This window comes from Falco rusticolus, chromosome 2, assembly GCF_015220075.1.
Source record: "Falco rusticolus isolate bFalRus1 chromosome 2, bFalRus1.pri, whole genome shotgun sequence".
In the NCBI taxonomy this organism is placed as follows: Eukaryota; Metazoa; Chordata; class Aves; order Falconiformes; family Falconidae; genus Falco; species Falco rusticolus.
The window spans coordinates 91950680-91978543 of NC_051188.1; the positions used below are offsets into that span (position 1 = coordinate 91950680).

At 40.7% G+C, this 27864-nt stretch overlaps 1 protein-coding gene across 1 annotated transcript in view; it reads right to left on the reverse strand.

Annotated features, from left to right (window-relative positions):
- Positions 1–1276: 1276 nt before the first annotated feature.
- The window catches only part of BEND2 (BEN domain containing 2), a 33831-nt gene continuing 7243 nt past the window's right edge, over positions 1277–27864 (reverse strand). The window contains exons 3-12 of the mRNA XM_037377275.1: positions 25083–25243; positions 23172–23237; positions 22912–22986; positions 18759–18863; positions 16413–16926; positions 15017–15217; positions 13917–14038; positions 13083–13281; positions 11711–11914; positions 1277–5842 (exon numbers count right to left, since the gene is read on the reverse strand). Coding sequence (XP_037233172.1) covers positions 5604–5842; positions 11711–11914; positions 13083–13281; positions 13917–14038; positions 15017–15217; positions 16413–16926; positions 18759–18863; positions 22912–22986; positions 23172–23237; positions 25083–25243 — 1886 coding nt within the window. The 3' untranslated portion in view covers positions 1277–5603. The remainder of the gene's footprint in view (positions 5843–11710; positions 11915–13082; positions 13282–13916; positions 14039–15016; positions 15218–16412; positions 16927–18758; positions 18864–22911; positions 22987–23171; positions 23238–25082; positions 25244–27864) is intronic.

Here is a 27864-nt window from a genome sequence, read left to right on the forward strand (position 1 = left end):
AATCTGCTGGAAGTTTCAAGCAGCTTATCTAACTTAAAGCAACACTGCCCAGGAGCAGAGGAGAATCTGATACAGAGAGCTTATCAGTCATTCAATAGCTACTCCAAGGACCTAAACATAAAAAAAAAACAACAACCCACCACCAAAAAAAACCCACCCCAATGAACAAACAAGAAACCCCCAACCAAACCCCTACCTTATTCATTTTGTAGAGAGAAGGGAAAGGCACTCCCTTGCAATTTTTCAAACTGCTATGGAAGTGCTACATTGGAAACTGAACCATTAAGGTGCAATTCTTGTAGGAAGATTATAGGAACAAGGATCTGCTCACAAAAACGGCAAGACCCAGCACTGCAGGTCTGATGCACACAAAACCTCTGCTGAAATCCACAAATTGCAAGTGAGAACTGGAGATAGAGGTAGAATTTTGCCATGGTGTTTATTTTCATATCACTGCCAATGTCTAGGGTCAATCCTAAAAATGGAAATCAATAAAGTATCTTTCACAGTTGTATAATACACATAAAAGATATTATCTTTTTGCACAGCATAGTTATACATGCAATATATTAATATATTGTATGAAAATACTCTACGCACCACCACTCACCGGGCTACAACAGATTAATCAAGAAAACATAACATTTTACATGTCATCAGGAAACGTGCACCAGATCCTGGACGTGAAGAGTACCAGATTAGAGGGCTGTCACGTCTGATGCCAGAAGTACCACACAAACTACATGAAGTTTCATCTCAAATCCAGAGATGTCAAACGTGCATGAACAAAGTGGCCCAGCTCTACTGCGTGGAGGACAGACTCGTATTGCATTAGGGACAGGTATTAACACTACCAAGATGAAGGACAGGTGGTGACTTCTCAGCGTTCCAAATGAGCAGATTACCTTCCAGCCCAGTTTTATGCCTTGAATAAAGTCTAAGCAGAAACTGATTCCACTGTGTGAATAAGGCCTCGCCTACTAAAAATAAACCAATTTAAAGGAGTTTCTTAAAAATTTTACTCAACTTCTACCCCTTTGTGGAAACCTCCATTTCAGATAGCGCACGTAAAACTGTAACTGACAAGTAAAGTGCGAAAGAGTTCGGTGTCGTTTCCTCAACCAGTTAAGGCAGTCTAAATCTGCAAATCATCTCACCTCAATCAGAAGATCTCCTCAAAGTCCTGGTTCTTGAAAGAAGACTTAAAGAATCTTTCCAGATGAAGCTGTACCCGAATAGTAGATCCATGGTGCAAGAAACACTTCAAACACATGTATGTAGTCAAGGAACTAAATGCTAGTTTTATTTGTAAAATACTTTATTCCTAACAGCAAAATACTGTAATTTGTTTTTATAAAAGTTAGCAAAAACTGATAGTTGAAACAGAAACAGAAAACTATTTCTACTTTTATTCAATTATTGAATTCTCTTCTCAATATGGAAGCTATAGGTACGCACCACACTAAGATACTTCAGTGCCAGACAGGTCATTCAATAAATATATCATTCTTACCATTAAAATCTGTGAAGGACAGTGAAAAAGTTTCATAAAACTACTGAAAAAATATAAGCATTTTTGGCTTTCTCTGAGGTTTGGAACTAGTAATATCTGCACACAACAAAGTTCTTGACATTTACAAGAATGATTGTATAGAACAGTAACAGCAGAATTTTTTAGTAGCAAACCAGAACAACCAGATCTGCAGTACACTTTAGTTTAAAAAAAATAATAATCAGAAATTCAGCCTGTTTCTTAAATTCTACCAAAGACTTCTGCAAGGAGGTGGTAAGTGAAACTTAATAATGCCATTGCATATCCTAACTTGCAATAAGAAAGCTGATCGTATACCGTATATAATAAACACTGTCTGTTTGTTATGAAAAATGTGAGAACAAGTAGCTTCACTATTTTATCCTATTGCTAACAAAAAACCCCAAACCAGGAAACCTTTGCCTTGGAGGACAGATTGAGTTAAACCTTGTTCTGCTATGTACAGAGACCTAATTTTGGAAGCCACAGTTGCATCAGCTTTCTGAGGTGAGATCGGTTTCCTGTGTCAGCCTTTCAAGAAACTTCTTTCTGTGAAAAAGCCGGACATCTGAGACTGTGCTCAGACATAATACAAGGCAAGTTCATGCACCAGTCAGCCAATACATAAACTGTGAGGACTGGGTAACTGATGCTGGAAAAACAAGTAACAGAAAGGCATGTAACCAATACTTCCTCTTTTGAAAACGGGCAGAACAAGAAAACCCAAAACCAAAAAAAAACCCCAAAACAAAGAACCCATCCAACAAAAAAAAAAAAGCTATTAACTTCTGCAGTTACTGCTGGTGAATTTCAACTTACAAATGAAACTGAGGGGGATGTGAAATTGAATATATATAGTAATTAATCTTAACGAGTTCAACATCCATGTAATTTTATTTGGGTTTGGGTTGGGTTTTTTTTAATATATAATTCAGTGCACTATTGTGTGCTATTTGTGTGGACAGAAAGGAAACGCAGGGGCATGAATATTTGACAATAACTTCTTCCTCCAAGTGACAGAGAAGCCAACAAGGAGCTTTGCTGGACCTCATACTCACCTACAAGGGGCTTGTTCACAATGTGAAGGTCAAAAGCAGCCTTAGCCACAGTGACCATCAGATAGTAGAGTTCAGGATCCCAAGGGGAGGGAGGAGGGCAAAAACAGGCTCACAATCCTGGACTTCAGGAGAGCAGGCTTTGGTCTCCTCAAAGATCTTTTTAGAAGAGTCCTATGGGATTAGGGCCCTGGAGAGAAGACAGACCCAAGAAAGAAATCCAAAGATCACCTCCTCCTCCAAGCTCCAGAGAGATCCACCTCAACAAACAAGAATTAAGGCAAAAATGCCACGAGGCCTGTGTGGATGAAAAAGGAGGTTCTGGACAAACTCAAAGGAACCATACAAAGGGTGGAAGAAAAAACAAATAACCTGGGAGGAATGCAGTGACACTGAGCATTCAGGGATGAAGTTACGAAAGCTAAAGTCCAATTGCAATTGAATGTGGCCAGGAATGTCAAAGACAACAAGGGCTTCTATAAGTACCTAGAAGACAAATGGAAGGCCAGGGAAAATGTGGGCCCGCTGCTGAATGAGACTGAGGACCTGATGACATAAGACACAAAAAACGCTGAGGCACTTTTCAGCTGCTTTGCCTCAGCCTTCACTAACACGACTGGCCTTCAGAAATCCTAGGTCCCAGAGACGAGGGGGAAAGGCCGGAGCAAGGAAGGTATACTGGGTGAAAGAGAAGCTGGTCAGGGAACACTTAGGCAAACTGGACATACATAAGGTCTGAGGTGCACCTATGAGGGCTGAGGGAGCTGGCTGATGTCATTGCGTAGCCACTCTTGATAATCTTTGATTGATCATGGTGAATGGGAGAGGTGCCCAAAGACTGGGTGAAAGCAGATGTTATGAAGAATGGCAAGGAGGAGGACCCAGGGAACTACAGGCCAGTCAGCCTCACCTCTGTTCCTGGGGAGGTGATGCAGCAGTTATCCTGGAAAGCATTTCAGGCAGATGAAGGACAAGAAAATCATCTGTAGTAGTCTGACGATAGCCAGTATGGCTTCAGCCAGGAAGGTCATGTTTGTCCAACTTGATAAACTTCTATGATAAAATGACTAGCCTGGTAGATACAGAGAACAGTGGACTTGAGGAAGTCCTTCAGTGCTCTTTTCCATAAGTCCTCACAGACAAGCTGCTAATGTACAGGCTGAATGAACAGGCAAGTGAGGTGGACTGGAAACTGGCTGAATGGCCAGGCCCAGAAGGTGATGATCAGCAGCACAAAGTCTAGTTGGAGGCCAGTGACTAGCAGAGTATGCCAGGGGTCAGTACTGGGTCTAGTCCTGTTCAACATCCTCATTAATGATTTGGATGTTGGGAAAGAGTATACCCTGGAATGTCCTAGTGGACACTAAGTTGAACAGGAGCCAGCAACGAGCCCTTGCTACAAAGTCTAATAGTACCCTGGGCTGCATCAGGCAAAGTATTGCCAGCAGGTCGAGGGAGGTGATCCTTCTCCTCTCCTCAACACTCCTGAGGCCACCCCTGGAATGCTGGCTCCAGCTCTGGGCTCCCCAGTACAACAAAGACATGGACATACTAGTCAAGAGTCCAGCAAACGGCCATGAAAGGTGCCGAAGGGCTGGGAGCATCTCCCCTACGGAGAAAGGCTGAAAGAGCTGGAACTATTCAGGCTAGAGAAGAGAAGGCTCAAGGGGACCTCACCAGTGTATACAGATACCTGAGGGGAAGTTGCAAAGAGGACAGAGCCCAAAGGACAGAACCATGCTCTTCTGTGGTGCCCAGTGACAGGACCAGAGGCAATGGCCACAAACTGAAACACAGAAGGCTCCATCTGAACATCAAGAAACAGGTTTTTACTGTGACAGTGACTCCACATGCTGCCTAGGAAGGTTGTGGAGTCTTCATCCTTGGAGATACTCAAAAGCTGCCTGAACATGGTGGTGGTGGACAACTGGCTCTAGGTGGCCCTGTTTGTGCAAGGGGAGCGATCAGATGGCCTCCAGAGGTCCCTTCCAACCTCAACTACTCTGAATAATTGCTGCACATCTTTCACGACAGAAAGTTAAAGGCAGGATGACAAGTCTCTAGAACCCAGACAGCAAAGCAAATGTGCCTAGCCTTGATTAGGAGCTTGCGAAGGTGTACCACTGACACTGGCCTCTCTGACTGCATACCAACAGTATGGCACATGTCCGCATTTGTAACTGAAGGACCAATGACTTGAAGCTGATTGGAATTACTATTTCTCAAATCTGAATCAGGGTCCAAATCCTCTAATGAAAGCTGCAGCACATTTGCCTCTTGTAGACATCCACATCAGTGGATGAGACATCTGCCATGGAACAGCAGACCAAGCCCCTGAAGAAGTATTTTCTTTTACTTTTCACCAAGAAAAATAAGAACCAACCATTGGGCTGCTTATTCTGGATGCTTTTTTTGTAGAGCTATAATATCAGAGCAAAGAAAACATGATCAACTGTACTTACATTGTTGTTTGCCTCTTTCCTTACCCTACAACAAAGACTGCTATAGGAGGCAAAAAAAGAGAGATATAAGAAGTTAGCTAGATGCAATTCTTTTTTCCTTTCTGCATTAGATATTTTTGTTTAAAATATCCAATTGTCAAAGCAAATTTCATTCCTCACACAGAATGAGATGATTTCGCTGGCTATGAGTCTTCCTCCAAGGAGGACCATTCTTTCCTCTCCGTATTTCTATCTGCTTCTGCTGACAATGCACAGTGCATCTTTGAAAGATTAATCTGATTAGAAGAGTCAATGAATCATGAGAAGAAGGTGCTTTTAGAGGAGAGGACATTGCAAATGCTACAGGGAACAGTGGAAGTAATTTCTGAGGAGCACAAATGCTACTTATACAAGGAGTTAGGGTTCCCAAGTCTTCTGCTAACTTTGGCCTCATAAAATAATACTATTTAGTACTGCTGACAACTCAGTATAATAGGACAATTCAATGTAATAGGCTTCTACATGGGATTTATAAAAACCTGCTACATTAAGATTTGAGACAGATGTTAGAGAGCTTCAGTCTTCAAGATTGATAGTGTCACTTTCAAATGGCTTTATTACTGAAGTGGGACTCTGTGGAGGACTCTCTGCACTCGATGGTGGCACTGCCAAGACTTTCTGGTGGTTTCCAACTGCAGCCTTTTTATGGTCATGTCTGAGACTGCGGATTGTGCTGTTCATGGCAGCCACACATGCCTTCCAATCATATCCAGTTTCCTTTAGATCAAAGGATGGGTAAGTCTCTTGAAGAAAGTCTAAAAATAAACAAGTATATAACAGTGAGTTATCAGTTATTTATGCAAGTTACACACTCTTTTTGGATGTAATTAAGCCAAAACAAGTGCATGCTACCAAAACAGGACAGCAAGGCATATTACAAGGCTTGAAGAGTAAAGCCAGAGGGCAGATATTTTTTCACCCTCTTTCTCTTTAATTTGAAAATGAGTAACAAAATGTCTAAGCATAAAAATTAAATATGCAAAGAAAGCATGTAACCATGTACATCGGCTTGATCCCTTGAAGTGCTGAGTAACTTCAGCTTCTAATGTGGTCAACCAGAGCAAAGAAATCTCGGGCTCCATTTCAGAATGACCAGTATTTGGCAGGACCAAGCCCTCCTTCAAAATCTCTGACAATTATATTAATTACAATGAAACACAGCAATTCAACAGCTGTAGAGGACCAACAGTGACAGAAAAACTGCAAAAGCTTATACCTTACCATACTGCAACAAAACCAGTAAACCAATAGTTGAGTTCAGTAACAACTGGATAAATAAAGGTAAGACTAAAGCACCTTTCTCCCCTTGAACAAGTAAAATGAGTAGTTTTAAAAACAGTTGGTTGGGTTTTTTTAATTATTAAGGAGTGATTGTCCTTCTGAGCTTAGCTGAATTACATGTATCTCTAAGCAAGTCTGTAGAAGTTTTAAATACACACCAAAAAGGAATTCTCAGCTGTAATTTAAAATCGAAGGCAATACTATTTGTACTTCTCTGATTAACATCTAGATTTACCTTAGCAGAATGAAAGGTATAGCTGTTGATATTACGTCAGGTTTGTTCTTCCATTGCTAAGTAAAAAAATCTAATACAGTATCATTGTTCATGGTCGGTATTTTACCTTGTAGCTCCAAACCTGGACACCTATTTTGCCAGAAAAGCGTGGGTCTGAAGGAAGAACTTGTGCTTTTGCAGTTTACTCCGCTCCAGGGGGTTCAAGGCAGGGAGTGAGTGCAACTTAGGTTCTTTTATTCCCTGGATGCTCCTGTAATAAAACTGGGCTGACAAAGGATATACAATCTGGTGGCTGAAACAGCAGCTAGGCTCTCTTCCCCTGTATCCCTGACAGCAGATTCAAGAAAACGCTTGGCCTCAGAGCTACAGCAGAGAACAGGAATTCCTACTACCTAGGCCTACAGAGCCTTTGCACATAGCCCAGGAGACAGCTCTAAATTATGCCTTTTCTTTCACAGAAATTGACCAACTGTCGGGACTATAGTAGGGCTATGGGGGCCCCTTCCTGCTTTGCAGGATTACATTCAGGGTGCTGATGCTGCCATCCAAGCAGACTATGTTATAATGGTAAAGAAAACAGGGCCAGGGATTGCCCTCTGGCCCCAGAGTCAACTGACACGGCCTATAGCTGTAACCACAACCGAGAGGACTTTGCCTCTCATCTGCTCTGGAGCCTATGTGGTGTTCCTGCAGCCTTAAGACACACTTAATACATCTTTTGAACACTTGAGCTCAAAATGTCATGAAACAGAACGTGTACCATGTGAGCATGTGGAGACGCTTAAGCATGGCAAAGCTTACCAGCCTAGTGGGGAAGGAGTACATACCGTTTGGGAAAGCCCACTCTTACGTACCATCTTGCCATATTGGGAATGGTTTTTGGCACGGTGTGTCCCCCTCAAGCCATGCCCAGACATCACCCTGGAGTGCAAGTCCCAGCTCCATTTTATCTAGCACTCCTGCTGTATCCTCAGAGGCAACACTGCCACACCTGCAGAGCTGTTAGGCTGCGCTGTCCAGATCTTAACCACCCTTCCAACCTCCCTATACTCCAGACATGCAGGAGAAGCAGTTTCAAGATTTGTTAGGAAATGCACATTGCAAACAAGTGTGATGAATCAAAGAATATCTCAAGGTGGAAGGGACCATAAGGATCATTGAATCCAACTCCCTGCTCCTCACAGGACCACCTAGAACTAAATCATATGACTAAGATGTCCTGGTTTCAGCTGGGGTAAAGTTAATTTTCTTCTCAGTAGCTGGTACAACGTTGCGTTTTGAATTTAGTATGAGAATAATGTTGGTAACACACTGATGATTTTAGTTGTTGCTAGGTAATGCTTACACCAAGTCAAAGACTTCAGTTTCTCAGTCCCTGCCAGCCAGAGGGCTGGAGGGGCACAGGAAACTGGGAGGGGACACAGCTGGGACAGGTGACCTGAATTGGCCAGAGGGATATTCCATACCACAGAACATCATGCTCGGTATATAAACCGAGGGATTGCCTGGGGCCTGCTCATAGCTGCTCAGGGACTGGCTGGGCTTGAGTCAGCAGGTGGTGAATAACTGTATCATGCATCACTTGTGGGTTTTGTTTTCCCTTTGGGTTTAATTCCCCTCTCCTTTACATTACAATTATATATTATTTTATATCAATTATTAAATTTTGATTATCTCAACCAACAAATTTTACCTTTTTTTCCGATTCTCCTCCCCATCCTGGTGGGTGGGTGTGGGGAGGGAGCATACGGCTGCATGGTACTTAGTTGCTGGCTGGGGTTAAACCACGACATGAGTGCTGTCCAGATGAGGGTAATAGTCACATATGCAACCCTACTAACCCAGTGAGCACCATCCCACAGTGATATGGTAAGGACATAGGAGGGAGTAAAAACCTACATCAAGCCAGTGGTGTTGGGAAATGTTGAAGGCACTCCTCTATGACACTGTATGCAGCCTGGGATCCAGCCCAGTAAATAATATCCCACAAGCTAAACTTCACAATTCCTGGCAGAGTATTTTCTCTTCAGGTTTCTCATAGAAAAAAAGAACTTTTACAATGAAAATACAACAAGAACATGGAAAATTAAAGAAAAGGTGGAAAGATTACCATACAGCACAATCAAATCTTTTCAAATATGTTGAACTCTCTAAGATACTGTAATAGCCATGGAGCAAATGGGCATGAAAAACATGGCAAGCTTTCCCCCAACATCACTGTGCTGATCATGCTTAAATCTTACCAAACAATGCCAACTTTTCTTTTGTATGATGAACCATACACCTTTTCTACCTAAAACCTGCTTCCCATCCCTCCTCACTTGCTACATAACTGTTATGCTAATTCTACTGTCACAGCTCTGCTTGCCTTATCTAGTCTTGCAGGAGGGACCAAATGAGATTGACAGAAGATTCCCTCTCAGGAAGGAGCATGGATCAGTGTTCAGAAGTCTTAATGCTGAAGTGAGAACAACAAAGAAGGCATAACATCTGCTACAACTCCAAACATAACATACCCTCTCTCTGCTTCTGGAATAGCACTTCCAAATAGAATAAATACCACCAATTTCCTGAAGACATCCTGGATTCACTTAAGCTGAGCAAACTGCAAAACTGTCCATATTCATACAGTGGAATAGGCTGTTACACATTATTTGAGAAGACGCACTTCAGTAAAGATTCGTTATTCTAATAGCTCAAACTGGTCTAGTTCAAAACGCTGCTGCAGCAGTCCTTATCCCACCCATAGTTACTAAACAACTAAATAATTTGCTGAGACCTTTTGTCTGGTGATATCCAGTCTGTACCTCTCATTTCCATTGATGCCTGCGGTCTCTCATGTTCCCACATTCAATGCTGCAAACAACTTGACTTTAGAATGAATTTACGGAGAAGACAGATAGTGGCAGGCTGCTACTACATCCCCTTGGAGCCTTCTCTTTTCCAGGCTAAATAAGCCCAGTTTCCTCGCTGGGCAGGTGCTCTAGTTCTCTGTCCCTTCAGGTGGCCCCCCAGCTTTATCAATACCTCTTTTCTTGTACTAAGGGACTCAAAATTGGATGCAGTGATCCAAATGCAAACTCACGAGTGTTAAACAGGGAGAGAATTCTTTCCCTTCATCTGCTCGCTGTGCACCTGTTAATACAGTTCCAATTTGCTGTCAAATGCAAACCTGATGAGCATGCTCCATTATCTCCAAGTCATCGATAAGGGCATTAAACATGCCAGATACCAGGGCAGACACCTGCAGTACCCCATGTGTCAGACACCCAAGCAGAGCATGGCCCACTACCCTCTGAGCACAAACAGCCATCTAGTCCTTTAACATTGTCCACCCATCCAAACCATAACATCCTAACGTGAATACCAAATATTGCCAGAGACAGTGTTGAAAAACCTTGCTAAAAAAAAAAATAAAGTGAAGTGACAGCCACTGCTCTCCCCTAGTCCACAAATCCAGTCATTTTAACACAAGGCAATCATGTGGGTCAAACATGATTTACCCTAGGTAAAAACATGTTGACTGTTCCCAACCACCACCACACCATCACCATCCAGAGGCCTGAGAGATCTTCATGGTGAAGGCTGAGGTAGAGGAGGCACTGAGCATTTCAGCCTAACCTGATTCTGCTGTCACTAAGGTACTTAACCCATTCAGCAACAGGCCCGCACTCTCCTTGCTCAATCTTTATGATTAACGTAAAGGTAGAAGCTCTTCTTGCTGCCCTAGACATTCCTTGCAAGTCTCAACCTAGCTGTGCTATGACTTTCCTGACACCGTTCCAACACATCCAGGCAAAGCTGCTGTCCTGGCTTCTGCTGGGATAGAGTCCAGTTGCTTCCTAGTAGCTGGTGTAGTGCTGTGTTTCGGATTTAGGATGAGAATAATGTCGGTAACACCCTGGTGTTTTAGTTAGTGTAAACACTGCTTAGAAACAGGTCAAGACTTTTCAGTTTTTCACATCAACTCACAGAACCAGCGAGTAGGCTGGAGGGCACAAGAAGCTGGGAGGAGACACAGCCAGGACAACTGACTCAAACTGGCCAAAGGGATATTCCATACCATATGACATCATGCTGAGTATATAAACTAGGAGGAAAGCTGACTGGAGGCTGCTGCTTGGGAACTGACTGGGCATCAGTTGGCAGACAGTAAGCAACTGCATTGTGCATCACTTGTTTTGCATTTTCTAATTCTTTTATCATTACTATTATTTTCCTTTCTGTTTCTGTCCTATTAAACTGTCTTTATCACAACCCACAAACTTAACTCCCTGCCCTGCTCCCTTCCCCCCCCGCCCCAATTCTCTCCCCGATGTCACTACAGGATGGGGAGCGAGCAAGTGCTGTGTGGTGTTCAGCTACCTACCAGGTCAAACCGCTTCAGTTGCTAAATTCTGCTTCATAAGCCGTTCTTGCTTCCAATCTCTACATAATGCTGGAGCTCAGTTATGGATTCCCTGCTTAGCCAAACTTCTCTCCCAACTCTACCAGTTCTCCTCAGTGTCAGGATGGACCTTCTCATGCTTGCAGAATGCTGTCCTTAAAGACCAGCCACTTCCATGAGCTTCTCTTCTCTTCAGAGCTCTCTCTCGCAAGCTCCCATCTATGAGTTTCCTCATCTGCTCTCCTAAGCTACTGTACTCTCAGACCTTTTCAACTCTAGTCAGGATCTTGAAGTCCATTATTTCAGTCTCTACAAGCGATATTGCCACTGATTATCACACCCTAACCCTTTTTGTGAAGGGTGCCACAACCTGCTGTGCATTACCTCTGGCTGACCTACCCAGCCTCTGTATCGAGAAATTATCTCAGACATCCTCTGGGACTGCTTCCACCTTCCACTGCATTGCCCTTTCAAGCAGATGCCATGGAGACTCTTATTTCCTCATATGAAACAGGTTTGTGATCTGGAGACTTCCTTGAGTTGCTTAAATATAATTTCATCTACTTTCTCTCAGCTTGTTCCACTGCTTGCATTAATACCCGGTCAGAACAGTTTCACAGACTTATTTCTTAAGCTTCGTCGTTTGTTGATAGGATAGAACTTTTATCACTCTTGTTAATTTCCACGCATTACCATCTGAACAGAGATTTTCTTACTTACCTCTGAGAGCATTAATTCTGTTGCAGTCCAGTGGGCTCATGCCACGCTCAAGATTGCCATATACATTGCTTTTTACCAGCACATCTTCCGTGAACATATGGCGAATTAGGTAGCGAGCCGACAACTCTGGCCGAGACTTCCCCTTAGCTATATAAATGACTGAGAATGGCAACTGAACGTTGCGCCACGGACTCCCAATGAGTTCTAAAAATGACATCAGAAAGAGAGAGATTTTATTTATCCAATACCAACCATGCTTCAAAGTGGCTGTATCACACTAAAAGTAGGACACAAGAAGTTCTCCCTGAAACTACTGTACTTGCTTGGAAAGACCAGAGCAAACCCATAACCCTACAGCTAATACTAAAATGCAACATATTGCAGACAAATGTCCCAAGTAGCCAAAAACCCCTGTTTTACAACAATGTAACAGCACTTCTGATGGGCTTTCAACAGTGCTAGCAACCTAAGCTGCATTATTAAGGATTGCTAAATTGTTTCCATCCCAGGTGAAAAGATGCTGCTATTCCAGTTACTTATGTAAATAAAAATTGTGCTGTTTTAACAGTGCTTAAATTTTGTAAGTGGAAACTAAAAAACATTCACTCTGTTTTCCAACTACTTCAACCTGACTCCACTGCAAACATTAAAATAAAAAATACCAAAATTAGTAAATTGGGAGGTCTGTTGGATCAGACTAACAAATCCTGGATACAGGAACAGATCTGATTGAACCCCAATGTGATTCTAATCAAATAATTTATTTCCAAGGGCAACTAACCTCAGCTCATTTTCTTTGAAGTTCTATAGAGGCATCACATGCTGTACATGGAATTTTTTCCAATGCATTTGTATACTGTGCATTTTTATTAAAAAAAGGTATAAAGGCTGCTTTAAGATTTTTATTGCCCTAAATCGTCAGTTTTACAGAAAGGTGTGCTTTTCTGAAATTGCAGTACCATTCAATTTCTATTCTGAGCTGGCTTACTCCACTAAGGTAGAATATCTACCAAATTAAAAAAAAAAAACCCAAACAGAACTGCAGGGCAACTGTGAAACAGTATTTGAAAAATAATTATTCAGAGAAACTGTACAGAATCTTAGAGCAGAACATTCCGGCTTTACAGTGGATATGCATTATGGGACATTGCTAGATGCAAACACACGTTCTGTTAGCCAGATAATGTTCTCGTTTGCTCCCATGAAGAGTTACTATATACACACACATCAAGTGACTGCCTTAAGAGGAAGGGTCACATAGTTCAGCAAATCCCTTTACTACACAATTTCACCTACAGTAGCACCTTCTGCCTCTCCTTGACCATTTAAAGTGTAATACACATATCCAGAAGATGAAAATTTCTTAGTTTACCCATAGGTTCAAAAGACTGTGGTTTCTTGCCCGAAAATGCGTAGGAAGTTTCTGGGAACTTATCAAATCCTGAATTCTGCCATGTGTCAGTCATGGAGCTGGTCATTTTTTGAGAACTGCCTTCACTATCTTCATTATAATTTAAATCTGCACAATGAGATGTATCTGGAGCATCAGCCACTTTCTCTTCAGCTGTCTCCTGAAACATTAAATGAGGTTAGCACATGCACTGGGAGAAACCTATCAGCTTTCTAATTAGCATTCCAGTTAATTTCCCATTTAGTATAAATTAAGATTCCAGATATTTACAATATAGTTACTCCTGAATTTCAATCATGAAAACCACAGGTGAAACAGATACTAAATATTCACAGATCTGCACAAATCTTTTTAGAAGCAGAGGTAAATGGAGCTACAGGTGCTTTGGGAGTGATGTTTCAGTCAATATAAAGTCGAAATACATGGCTGGATATATCTGAAGGGAAGCCTGTGAAAACAGTGCTAGCAGCTACATGTTTAAGCTTGCAATCAAAATTGACACGACTTCTGTGCAACATTTGCAGTGCTTTCCTTTTAGTACCCTATGCTTATACATCTCTTAACTGAATGCTGGACACAGAAGCAGGAAGAGGCAGAGCAAAATAAAGGACTGTGCTTCCAGTATTCCCCATATGGCACTAGTGCTGCAGTCAGCAGGCCTACACTGAGCAACGGGAAGACAGAACCCAAGGTATTTCCAATTAAAGCACTCATATTATGAGCAGTTCAAATAATTAATTTGGGAAAGAAGCATAAACTTTGTACTTAATGAATTATCACCTTGAGACAACTTACCGGGTTTGGTTTTGTTCCAGAGCGTAAATAGCGGATCATAGCATTGACATGTGTGATACAGGTTTTCCAGTGTCTTCCATTCTCTCTCAAATCATACCTTGGAAAGCTAATTGCAAGAAATTCTGTGTATAAAACAGAAATTTTTTTAGGCTTTCTGAGAAAAAGTGGTAGTTAGAAGTATTCTAATTTAGGAAGAGAGACCTAAATCCATTACTGTTCTCCATTTAGAACCTTCAGATTTGCAGCTTTAATTAAAAGAGACAGTAAACAGGTTTCGAAGCTAAGCAGTGCTACAATTTAAGTTGTGCAGTGACACTTTTTTGAGGTGCTATGAACAATGCTTTTATTATTAAGCATTTTCTGGTAGAATTAGGGGAAGGGTGTGATTTATCATACTAACTTTAACAAAAACAAAATCAAACCCCACAAACCCAACAGAAGCCCCACAAAAAACTGAGACACAGTAATGCTGATGCTGCAACTACTTCACATGGCTTAAATAATCTCTGGCCTTTTAAACAGGAAGGAGATGTGTAAGTTCACACATATGTGCCATGGGATCTGTAAATGGCATTGACATTTTAAAAAAAATGCTTTCCCCATTTCACCATTTCTCAAACAAACAAGAAAAGTGAACTTAAGAGAAAGAGAAGACTATGTAAGAAACAGGAGTTAATGTTCATTCCAAGTAAACCATGGCCATAAAAAAAAAAACACCAAACAACAACTCACAAACAAATCAAACTGAACCAAACAACAGCAACCAAAAAACCACAAAACCCATGCCACACACAAATACAAAGTAAGTTCTAATGAAAAATTTAGAAACAGTCAGCATGACCGATGAACATGAAGTACACAAAACTAGAAGAAATCAGAATTGTTTTATTCACATTGAAGAAAAATGAACACAGAGTTACAAAGGAGGGATTTCAAAACAAAAAGACACGGCAGAGCAGAGCACATACACTACCGCATTTATCAGTTCACCAGCTGCTAGACAATGATTGGCAGAAACATACAGAAAAGGACTCCTTTTAAGTTAAAAACTTTGTTAAGTATTAAAGAAGTAAATCTGTGCATTTTGAAAGGTTGCATACCTCTTATTGCAGCAATTTTGTTTGGATCCAGTGTTCTGCGCCCTTGTGCACTTACTCCCATAACGCTACGCACTAACGTTTCCTTGGGGAACATGACATTAACTAAGTAGCGTGCTGCATACTTTGGTTTACTCTTTTGCCGAGCCTTCATCAAATAGTTCCCAGGAATTGTAACATTTCTTGTTGGGTCACCAACAAACTCTTTTGTAAAACAAAAACATTTAAAGAAAAATAAGTAAAAAAAGCCAAGCAAGTTGCTAAAAAATTCGTTTCCAAATTCTTTCTCTTGACCTCTATGGTACTCTTGGTATGTGTTCTCTACTACAGCTAATTCTACTATGCATTACTTATTTTTGCTCTCACAAAAGCAGCTTTAACTTGGTAACAGAAATATCTTTTTGTTTCATGTTAACTACCAACATAACTAACTGAAATAGGAACACCCAAGAAAAGACATTAGACCTGCAAGAATATAAATGTTCGCACTGGCCTATCTTACACACATGCAGATACCATTTATGTTTTCAAGACAATGACCCATGAAGAACAGTATATTCACACATAGTACTGGTAACTTACACACTTTTTACAGATTCATAGGTATGTATTTAAGTATTTCACCTACTATTTGCACAGCATTTCAGCTGTATGAACTTATTTTTTAGACCAAATGCAACCAAACCCTCATAGCTAAGCCTTCCACATAACTCAGGACATTAATACTTTAGAAAGTAATGCATTATTTTTTAAAACATGGTGCCATTTTATCTGTGCTTGAGTATTATAATGCAATGATCTATGGAGTTCTTAATTTTGTGTGGAATTAAGTATTTTGAAAGAAACCAAGTAACGGAGAATCTGAGAATACAAAGCATTTTTCACAGATAAAATCCTCCACAAGAAGGAAACAGGTATTTCCCTCACACAATCAGGTAAGTTGCCTTCTTAAATGCAACACATGTATACCAGCATAAGCCTCACTTAGCTTTACCGTAATCAGACTCTTTTGTCTTTTTAAACATATGCATAGCATGTATACCTTACCTGTGACATGTACACAGGTTAAAAATTGGTTACATCAAGTGTATCAAGAGAGAAAGAGGGCCTAGTCTTAAAAGAACCCAAAGCACTGTAAATCAAAAGGCCTGTGGTACTCTATACAGTTGCATACACACTGCAGATGTTTTCAAGTCATCCCTGTCATGTTAAACACTCCTATGACCTTTGTTTCAAGAGTTTGAAACAGTATTCCACTACAGAAACGCTTGTAAGGCAGCCAGTTAGTCTCCTTTATTTTTTGCTAAATAATGATAAAGAGATTTCTTTAGGCATATTTTTTATACTAGCAGCATTTTTTTAGCCTTCCTTTCCAAGTATTTATTACAAAGGAACTCACCAAAGCTAGGATTGATGCAGACTGAAGAAGACGGTAGTTCTTTACTAACATTCACACTCCCATGTGCATTTTTGTAGTTCACCACAGCAGCATTATTTCCCAATCTGGTCTCAGATGGTGCTGGCATTGATGATGATGCCACTGGTGAAGATGCAGTGGTGACAGTACTTTCCATGACGCTGGCTAGAAGATTTGGTTGCGGAGAAAGGTCAGGTATCCTGTTTGTTCCTGTGTATGATGAATGCAACGAACATGCAGAAACTATAGTGGGGAGTGGTGGGCTCTGCCTATGAACAGGCTGCTGTGATTCAAGCTGAAGACTCTGCTGAACATGTTTTACTGTGGAATCGACATGAACATGGCCATTTTGTAAAGCAACTTTTATGACTGGGCTATGCCTTCCCTGGCATGGTGAAGGAAGATGAACACTTGATTCGCCTTCCACGGATTTTTGTACTCTTATTTTTCCTTGGGGCAAATGACTGGAACTTCTGTACATAAATCCAACTGGTTTCTGCAAATGTGATTCAGAAAACAATGAAAAGGTTAAATTAGACATTGCTGCTTTTTTTTTTTTTTTTTAAATTGCAAACCAGGAAGACTAGATTTTAGTCATTTTGCTGTTGGCAACAGAATCTTCATTGAAGTAGTCACTATCAATAAGCCAGTGCTATTACTTTTTAGCCTTCCCTCTACTTTCTTTTATTCTCACTTGTAGTTCCCACACTAAGAGCTTATCAGATCAGCTTCCACGTTTCTCAAGTTTTTTCCATCCAGGGTGTTGACACAATTGTTTTCTAAAAAGCCAGAGAAAGATATAATAAGAAAGGCAGCTTTGTCAAGGCTCTTTAAAAAAGCTCTCTAAAAAAAATAATAGGCAAGATAAAAATTTAAATTTGTCAGCCATTGACCCAATCTGCTGAATTCTCAAGGGATGTCTCCACTGCCATGATACCTTTCTTTTAAACAAGAAAAAAACCAATTTGCTCTCTCCTGACTGCATCTTCATTCTTTAGTTGCAAGCTGAAAACATTAAACATTCACATCTCGTCTACAACTGAAGATTCCAAAGAGACTAAGACAGATAAAACTGAGAGATGGGCTACACTTCCCACCACCTGGAGTACTTTTATTAAGAAACACATGCACCCTAAAGCATTCATTCTGGTTCAAAAGACAAGTCACAGAGCAGGAGCTACCAAATGTAGCTGACGCATGGGTTTGGGTTGGGTTTTTTGTCTGTTTGCTTTGTTTTTCCTCTTTGTGTTTTATTTTGGTTGGGTTTTTGTTTGTTTGTTTACAGAAATCTGATTGTTTTCCACCTTTTTAAACTTCAAAAATCTGTGACCTGAAGAAAGGCTTATGTGCCTGAAAGCTTGTCCTTTTCTCCATCTATGGAAGCTGATCTGGTAAAAAAAAATAGTATCTTTACCACCACCCTTTCTTTATATACTTAGCCCATCACAGATAACAACAATAATATAGCTATTAAAAAATATACATCATTCCTGATGGCTTTAAAGACAAAGTGCTAGCAGAACCTAAGGAAATGGTTGGCAGATTGTATTTGCTAAAATATAGTATCCTATCGATAACTGACAAGCACAAGAATGTCATTGTTTTTATCCATCCCTAGAGCAAACGACCTTACTGATGTCTTGAACACCTCTACCACATTAAAAGCTCCACGGTACTGTTCACAAAAAAAGGTCATAATGGATTTTACAACCTTCTTCGACAATCATCTGTTATGTTTCCCTTTTGAAGATCACTGTTAAAAGTACCAATATTCTGTCTCCTTAGTTAACACTGGATTGACCACACAGGAACAAAATGGGTAGTAGCATGTACTCGATATCAAACCTCCTTAAAAATTTTGAAAAAGAGGTAGTTTATTAAAAAAATACAATTCTATACTGTAATGGATGTGACAACACTGTAAAAATCAGTCTGTCAATTGAACCAGCCTGTGTGAGTGATGCATAAACTCTTTTCTAACTGCAAAAACCAGCTGGACAGTACCCCACATCTTGTAAAGCAGCAACACCAAGATACCCAAAGTTAAAGACATAACCTGCATAATTCAGTTTCTATTTGTGTTGGAATGAACAGAAATATCACAGCACCCTGACTGATGGGGGCCACTACCATTCTGTGACCACTGATCAATAACAACACAGGAGACTGAAACTGGAGTATAGTAAAAAATCCAGAATAATTTAATTGAAATGGATTTTAAGTCTACTAATTTTAATCTCAATGAAAGGAGAGGGTTTTTTATAAATAAGCATCAGAGGAAATGAGAGATTAAAGGAAAAATAAGTGTCTTGGGTCTTCAGTACTCACAGGTTTGAGCAACAGTGGCTTTACACGAGTATGCTCCATTTCTGAGACCTTCTGATGAAGCAGGTCAAATTTTTTATCCAATTTCTGAATGGCATCATACATGGCCTGACAACAAATGCAAGAGTGAAAACAGTATTGTTTCATAAGAACTTTCTCGATTGCTTCAGATTTAAATTGGGTTAACAGCAAAATTCCCTCCCTAAAAGTGGGTAAGATCTGTAGATAAATCTATACATTCTATAAGCATATTAAATATCAACTTAGATACAAAATGCAAATAACAATGGTAAATATCACAGTAAAAAGAATTCTCAGAGAGGCTTACTCTTGTGACTTTAATGCGGCTGGCACTTAAAGGCTGTTATTCCTGCTTCCAACAGATGTTTTATTCTTACCTATTTGGTCTGTTTTATTTTACATTGAAAAGCTACTGACAAGCTCTAAGGCAGGTTAGGTATTATGATGTACTATTTTAAGTCATAGTAAGTTTCCAAGTACACAGGTAAAAGGCTTATAGGCAGCCACTGAAATACCAATATCTCTATCACCAATGGGAAATATATTTAGAAAAATACTATTTGTAAAGTAAAAGTCCCAACTGGAATTGAATGTTGTCAGGACTGTCAAAACCAAGAAGGGCTTCTGTAACTACACAGGTGACAAAAGCAAGACCAGGGAAAATGTAGGCCCACTGCTGAATGAGATGGGGGACACAGTAAAGGCTGAGGGATTCAACGCCACCTTTGCCTCAGTCTTTATTAGCAAGACTGGTGTTTCAGAATCCCAGGTCCCAGAGACCAGGGGAAAGGTTGGAGTAATGAATAATACACTGGGTGGAAAAGAGTCTGGTGAGGGAACACTTAAGCAAACTGGACAAGTGGCCTGATGGGCTGCTCCTACAAGTGCTGAGGGAGCTGGCTGATGTCATTGTGAGACCAGTCCTGATAACCTTTGATTGATCATGACGAATGGGAGAAGTGCCCAAAAGCTGGATGAAAGCAGATGTTATTCTCATCCTGAAGGAGGCCAAGAACAACCCAGGGAACTTCAGGCCAGTCAGCCTCAGCTCACCTCCATCCCTGAGAAGGTGATGAGGCAGCTATCCTGGAAACCACCTCCACATACATGAATGACAAGAACACCACCAGGAGTAGTCACAGGATGACTTCACCAAGGGGAACTCATGACTGACCAACCTGGTAACTTTCTACAATTAATTGACTAGCCTGGTAGATGAGAGCAGAACAGTGGATATTGTCTACCTGCATTTGAGGAAGGCCTTTGACACTGTCTCCCATAAGACCCTCACAGACATGCTGCTCATGTACAGATTGGATGAGCAGTGAGGTGGATTGGAAACTGGATGAATGGCCAGACCCATAGCAGTGATCAGCAGCCCAAAGTCTAGATGAAGGCCAGTAACTAGTGGAGCACCCCAGGGGTCAATACTGGGTCCATTCCTGTTTAATATCTTCATTAATGATCTATATGATGGGCAGAGCATATCCTGAGCAAGTCTGCAGAAGACCAGCAGGAGTGGCTCATACACCAGAGGGTCATGCTGCCATCCAGAGGGACGTCAATAGACAGGAGAAATGGGCTGACAGGAACCTCATGTAGTTCAACAAGGAAAAGTGTAAAGCCCTGCACCTGGGGAGGAACAACTCTAAGCACCAATATATGCTGGGGGTACCCAGCTGGAAAGCAGCTTGGCAGAAAAGGACCTGGGCTGACCTGGTGGTTACTAAGGTGAATGTGAGCCAGCAATGAGCCCTTGCCACAAAAGGTGGCTAATAGTACCCTGGGCTGCATCAGGCAAAGTATTGCCAGCAGGTCGAGGGAGGTGATCCTTCTCCTCTCCTCAGCACTCCTGAGGCCACCCCTGGAATGCTGGCTCCAGCTCTGGGCTCCCCAGTACAACAAAGACATGGACATACTAGACAGCGTCCAGCAAAGGACCATGAAGGGCTGAAGGGCTGGGAGCATCTCCCCTACGGAGAAAGACTGAGGGAGCTGGGAGTGTTCAAGCTGGACAGGAGAAAACTCAAGGATGAATCTCACCAATGTATATAAATACCTGAAAGGAGGATGCACAGAGGACAAAGCCAGGTTCTTTTCAGAGATGCTCAGTGGCAGGATCAGAGACAATGGCCACAAACTGAAACACAGGAGGTTCCCGCTGAACATCAGGAGACCCTTTTCCACTGTGAAGGTGACTGAGCTCTGGCACAGGTTGCCCAGGGAGGTTGTAAAGACTCCCTTCTTGGAGATACTCAAAAGCAATCAGGACATGGTCCTGGGCAACTGGCTCTAGGTGGCCCTATTTGACTATGGGGATTAGACAAGATGACTTCCAGAAGTTCCTTCCAATCTCAACTATCCTGCGATTCTGTGAAAATGAGGTATAAGTGACGTATGGAAAAATCAACTCAGCCATGCCCTTCAGAACAAACATGGCATTGAAATCAATTGCACCCACATTTTTAAAACCATAGAACAAAAGAGAAAGAATCTGAAAAAACCTACTTATTTTATTGGAAGTGTCTGATCTTCAGTCAATCCCCAAAGTCAAGTTTTCCTTCAGATCTTAAAAAGTCATGTTGCCTTACTAAAACAATCAGGTACAAACTTTTAAAAACTATTTTTGTAAAGGCCCACATTTTCAGACATAAAAGCCACATAAATCAAAGCACTCAAAGTCCATCATTTATTACTATAAGTTACCGCGCAATACAGAAAGTTCTTTCCTCAGTGTTTCCAGGATTCAGCAACTCAGCAATTGAGACATACACTTTGTGCCATAACAGTATAAAGGAATTAGGTAACAGATTATTATAGTATTGAGAGGACACTGCCAGCTTGAAAGTACATAATCAGGCGCATGCAATCACCTATTACTGCAAAAAACACACAAGGCCTAGAAGTGTTCAAGGCCAGGCTGGATGGGGCTTTGAACAACCTGGTCTAGTGGAAGGTGTCCCTGCCCGTGGCAGGGGGCATGGAACTAGGTGATCTTTAAAGTCCCTTGTAACCCAAACCATTCCATGATTACTGTACGAGTTACAAGGAGGAAATGCATCTTTAACTATAGCAATTTCTTTTGTTGATCTACAGCAGAACTAGACAGAGAAATTTTTAAAAATAGATATGGCTCTGAAAAAAAAATTGCTAGACGGATTTTTAGTAGATAGAATTTTAAATTATCTTTGATTTTAATAAAACCAACAGTTAGGTTCCAATAAGATAGCCATCTTTTTTAAAAAATACATACCCTTTGATAAAAGAATCTATACATTTTCCCAAAATTTTGAAATATCTCAAGTAAGCGCTACAAGACCTTAGATCAGTGTGGACACTACAGGCATTGCTAAAAGGCTTCATGGAGCCCCAGGGCAGATTTACTGGGAGGAGGCGATAACAGTGGGGTGAAGGAGATGGAAGGGGGCTAGTAGGCAGCAAAAGAGGCTATAGCTTCCTACTAGTGCTACTTGCTACAGCACACATTCCCAGACTAGCGGCAAGAATGTTAGTCACACAATCTTAGCCAATTTTCTTCCACAGCATTGCTGAATATATGCTTAAGGAGACTTACAAGACATTAATACCTGGCTACAAGCTACTCACAAATTATCCTCCCTAAAGCATGGCCTGAATGTCTTTCATTCTATAGAGTACTGTGACTCCAGAGTCACATATGCACTTACCTGAATAAATACAGGATGCTTTTAATTTTCAGTGCAGTTGTTTTCAATCTTGCCAGCTACTTCTTCAGAACTCAAAAGGAAAGAACTCGCCAAAACAACACTACCAGGATGTTGGCACACTTTTGCAAGGCTCATGTACTCTCAAAAGCTGGGTGCGTATGACAGTCAGATTCTTCCCATTGCTGTGAAGCCCCTCCCAAAAAATCACTAGACTTCACATTTTGTATTAAAGCTTAATATTTGAGAAGTATTCTTGCCAGACAGCATGAAAATTTCAGAAAATATTAAGTAGAATATTATTTTTTCATTAAAAATATTGAAGTTGGCAACTAACAAATAGAACTGGAACGGATTAAATCATAGGTCATTAAATATAGAATGCAAATCTTCCTGAAATTTAACTGAAATTTTTAAAATACCATTTCAGAGATAAAGAAAAAAAAAAATACCTGGCAATAACTGAGGACCTCCGTAAGAGTCTTCTGCTGATCTCCAGCATAGGAAGCTTCAGATAAAATACTCCCCTTTTACATTAAAATAATAATAATTAAAAAAAAGTGTAAGCTAATAATATATAAACAATCTTAGGATACCACATTAAACCAATAAATCCCAACTTCAAACCTCATGTGTCATTTAAGTCTGCCCCAAAACATGCACCCCAAAAGCAGCTTTTCAAAGTCAGTGAAACAAAAGAAAATTAACTTACACATTCATAGTCCGGTTCATACTCATAAATGACACTGTCTTCATATTCTCCTTCCCCGGTTCTCATCTGGAAGATAACATAAAGAACTTTTAATATTTTGAATAATGAAAGAATTAAATATATAAACTACAGGGAGAACCTGCTAGGAATCCAACCTGGGCACTTTCACTTGTAGTTGCATTCCCTCCCCTGGTTAGAAAAGGGCCCAAGAAATTGAGACGTAACATAGTCATCTCATTCATATGACCTAATCATGGGCACATAAATACTCACCTTGCTTTTGTTATTAAGAGAACCTTATTCTGGTTTAACATGAACCTCTTGCAAATTTATATAATAATATGCATTTTTATTTGGTTGTTCCAGAACTTTCTCATCAAACTATAAATGTACTATATAGCCAAGGTTATGTAATTATGAGACTCCGTGTAGATTTTTACACTAATTTAAATAAATTAATTTAGAAAAAAAAAGTGTATTTACTTCAATGGGTATAACTATACGCAGAATCTGTAAAAACGTCCAAAAGACGTAATTTCCTTACAGCTTGAAAACTGCTTTTAGACAGGAATCAACAGTGCCACCACCTGGACAATTCTGGCATTTTCCTTTTACTGGATTGGCACAGTTCCTGTCCACCAGACATCACAGATTACGCGAGTCTGCTGCTGTTTACGGGGGGGGGTTGGTGGTTTTTTGGGGGGGTTTAGGCATTGTTGGGTTTTGAGGGTTTTTTGGTTGTTGTTTGTGTGTTTCTTTACATTAAGTCACATTGAATTAGGTCTTATTTTGAAAAAGGAAGGTTTGGGGTGTGGGACTGTTTGTTTTGTGGTGTTTTGTTTTGTTACAACAGGCAGAATTAAACAGAGTGGAACTGCTTTTATAGCATTAAAGACATCCCGACTGTTGGAATTTCAGAATTAAATACAGTGACATGAACTGTGTTTCAGGCTGCCTCAAGTTAAAATGTGTAGTCTATGGATACAAGTGTTTGTGGAGGCAAATCCTTATTCAAGGATTAAGTCTTATCATCCTAAATTGCACAGAGATTTTTACGGATGTCCTGGTTTTGGCTGAGATAGAGTTAATTTTCTTCTCAGTAGCTGGTGCACTGCTGTGTTTTGGATTTTGTGTGAGAATAATGTTGATAAAATACTGATGTTATTTAGTTGTTGCTGAGTAATGTTTATACTAAGTCAAGTTATATAAGCCAGTTTCTCAGGCCCTGCCAGCCAGAGGACTGGAGGGGCACAAGAAATTGGGAGGGGACACAGCTGGGACAGCTGACCTGAACTAGCCAGAGGGATATTCCATATCACAGAACGTCATGCTCAGTATATAAAGCTGGGGGAAGGAGGGGGAAACATTCGGAATGATGGCATTTCTCTTCCCAAGTAAGGGTTACATGCGATGGAGCCCGGCTTTCCTGGAGATGGCTGAGTAACTGCCTGCCCATGGGACGCAGTGAATGAATCCTTTGTTCTCCTTTTGCTTTGCATGCACAGGTTTTGCTTTACCTGTTAAACTGTCCTTATCTCAACCCACGATCTCACTTTTATCCCTCCAATTCTCTTCCCCATCCCACCACGGAGAGTAAGTGAGCAGCTGTGTGGGGCTTAGTTACTAGCCCGAGTTAAACCGCAACTGAAAAAGTAAGAGCACCTATACATGGGAAATTTGTGTAAGTTGCTCTCTCTGCTATAAAGCAGTTGTTGTTATACACACGTACAGTATCCAGCACAATGAGGTTTTACACTTGCTAGAGGCTTCCATGCACTACATGGACACCCTACTCACACTTCTTCACCGGGATTATCATCAAATGAGCATACAGAAGTGAAGGAAAAAGGACATCCCCGGTAACATTGAAACTGGCCTCAAAACAAAGGGCTACCATTTGGCAAAACATACCACATTCTGTCCCACTTCAGCAGGGGCAAGTCGTTTTCTTTTATTATGCGAAAAAACAACATCCATTTCTTCAGGGCTGTGAGTATTTCCTGTCTGCATACTTGTAGAATGGCTCATTTGTGATGCTACTCCTCCAGCTAGCACTGATAAGCTTTCACTTCCTGGAAAAGTGGACAGAAAGGAAAGCACCAGCAGGTTTCCCATTGCATTAAATATTTCACTTCAAAAACCATATAAAGTCACACTTTTACTTTCAAACTGCTTGGTTGTTTCTGATTTGTTTATTAGCTTATTATTAGACGCTTAATCCAAACTAGTCACGTCTGAAATTATATATTTAATTTAATATTCTTCCTTCCAAACTCTCTCCAGCCTTTATGGTCATTTGCCTTGCTTTTCACTGTTGATTCTCTGCTCTCATTTCCATGTCCAATTGTACAAAGTCACAGAATTCAAAAGCCCAACAAAACCACTTAACCGAAATTCAGGCAATACACCGACAATGTAAAACAGTTCCCATTTGTTTAGTCCTCAGCTGTCCTTTCCCTACACTGAGGGGGTCCCCTCCAGTTTTGCCACTGGAGCACTGTGCAACATAAAATATCTGCTCCAGGTATCTCCTCTGCTGAGCCAGTGTAGGTCAGGGACTGCCAAACACGAACTATATACAAGTGGTACACAAAACGCCTCCACCTCTTCACGTGTGGGCCTGGCACACAGTTAAAAACCACAGGTCCTCACTGCTCTGTCCTAATCCTTTTGAAGCCCATGCAATTGCCAGACCTACATTTTTGAATAAGAGAAGATGTTAAAAGACAAATAAAGCTTAAGAAGATAAACAAGACGTTGGAAGGTTTCCAAGAAATACAGAGAAAAACTTAGCTGGCTTACAAAGGCAACACCAAGTCTCCACTGTACTATCTACCGTGAAGGAGCTTGGGCCAAGCTGAAAAGGTATGATGGGGAAGTTTCGTGGATACTTATAAGAATTATTTACTTTTTTAAAAAAGAGAGGGGAAAACAAAAGGAGTAAATATCTATAGTGAAAAAACAAGAAAGAATTTGAAAAACAGAGGAAGTTAGTTAAATCCGTATAAACAGTTAAGAAAACGTGGCCTTAGGAGAAGCAACACAGACCAGAGGTATGTCAAGCTGGGGCACAACAAGATAAACTCAAGGGAAACCAAATGGTTAATAAGACTCAACAGCAAATTACTGGAACTATGTGTGAACTATGTAATTAGCATACTTAAAGATCCACCCTGGAGCAAAGAAAACCTCCTACTAACAAAGCCCCCTCCCCACAGATCTTGCAAGGTAAAAAAATCCCAACAATGTACCTTTAAATGGAGAGACTTGTAAACACCAATGAGAATTAAGTGTGACTAAACGTAATCGTAAGCAATTGTTCCAAGTGTATAGTAAGCTCTGCTGTGTGTTAGTAGGTGTGCTAGCTTTGCGGATGACCACTTAGCACCCATCTTTGCACAGACATGCAATAAACCAGTATCTCCAGGCAGTGTGTGGAGCGGCTCTTGCACACCAGGTGAAGAACCCAGATTTGGGATGATGCCTACAAGTAAATTCCACCCAAGTAAAAAGGGATGCATGAGAGAAGTGGCAAGGGTACTTCTTACTACTTTTTAAGCAGAACTGTGGAACTCGTCTCATGGCCCACCTGGAAAGTAGAACTAACAGCTCAGAAGTAAAAGAAGGGGAAAATACAATGGGTCAAGGCCAAGCTAAGAGAAATACTGAAAAGCAAAGACAACCACTTTCCTTTTATGCACTAAAAAAGGAAGGGCCAGGGGCAGGGCAGAAAAGCAGTAATATATTCAGTACCATAAGCTAGAAAATGTTTTTCTTTGTGTAAGAGCCCAGACAAATGTTGTAGCAGAGCTGACAGATACTACCTAGCCAAGATCTGTGGTAGATTTAGATTAGCCTACTTAACCTAATTTTGAAATCACAATCAATAACTGGGTAATAAAAATACATATGCAATTACTTAATATTTGCTCTCTTAGGTGAAGATTAAAAACTACCTACTGTCCCACCCAGCTCCAGTTTGCTTCCTTTACCAGACCACCTCATCCCTCTGTCCCCACCACGTCTCCTAGCACTAAGCACCCCCAGAACCGAGAGCCTGGGAGACTCAGCATTCCGTGGGACCAACACCAACACAGGCAAGAGGACATGTTTAAAACAGAAGGGGTGCAGGGCAGCGGGACTAATGCACTAGTACATGTAGTCCCACAAACTTCAGACACTTTCTGCAGCCAAACCAGAATGTCACTTCACCTGGAGAAACATTAGGTCCCTGGGTTAATTACTTTTTAAACATCTTACGCTTACGTTAAACTAATTGTCTTTCTGATTAGCTTCCCAAATTTAGATTTAGACACAAATACAATGACCTAAGAAAAAGTGCCTGTAAAAGTGATATTGAGATTGTGGGCATAAATGGTTAAGTAAAAACATAACAGAAGTGTTCTGTAGCAGATGGGAGAAAAAGACCTAGATCTGTATGTTAGTGATGTTGAGCTTGCTCCACCAGCTACATATCTGTAGGCAAGAAGACAGGAGACAACAGCAGAAGAAACTAGTTTGGACAGACAGAACAAGATGTGAAGAAAAGGCACTGCTCTACAAGATACTAGCCTAAGATGGTGATTGAATAAAAACAGAATTTCCGTTCAAAGAATTAAGCTCAACAGTTATATTCAAGATAAACTTACATCACGTTTTGGTCATACATCTCACTATACTCAATTTTAACAAG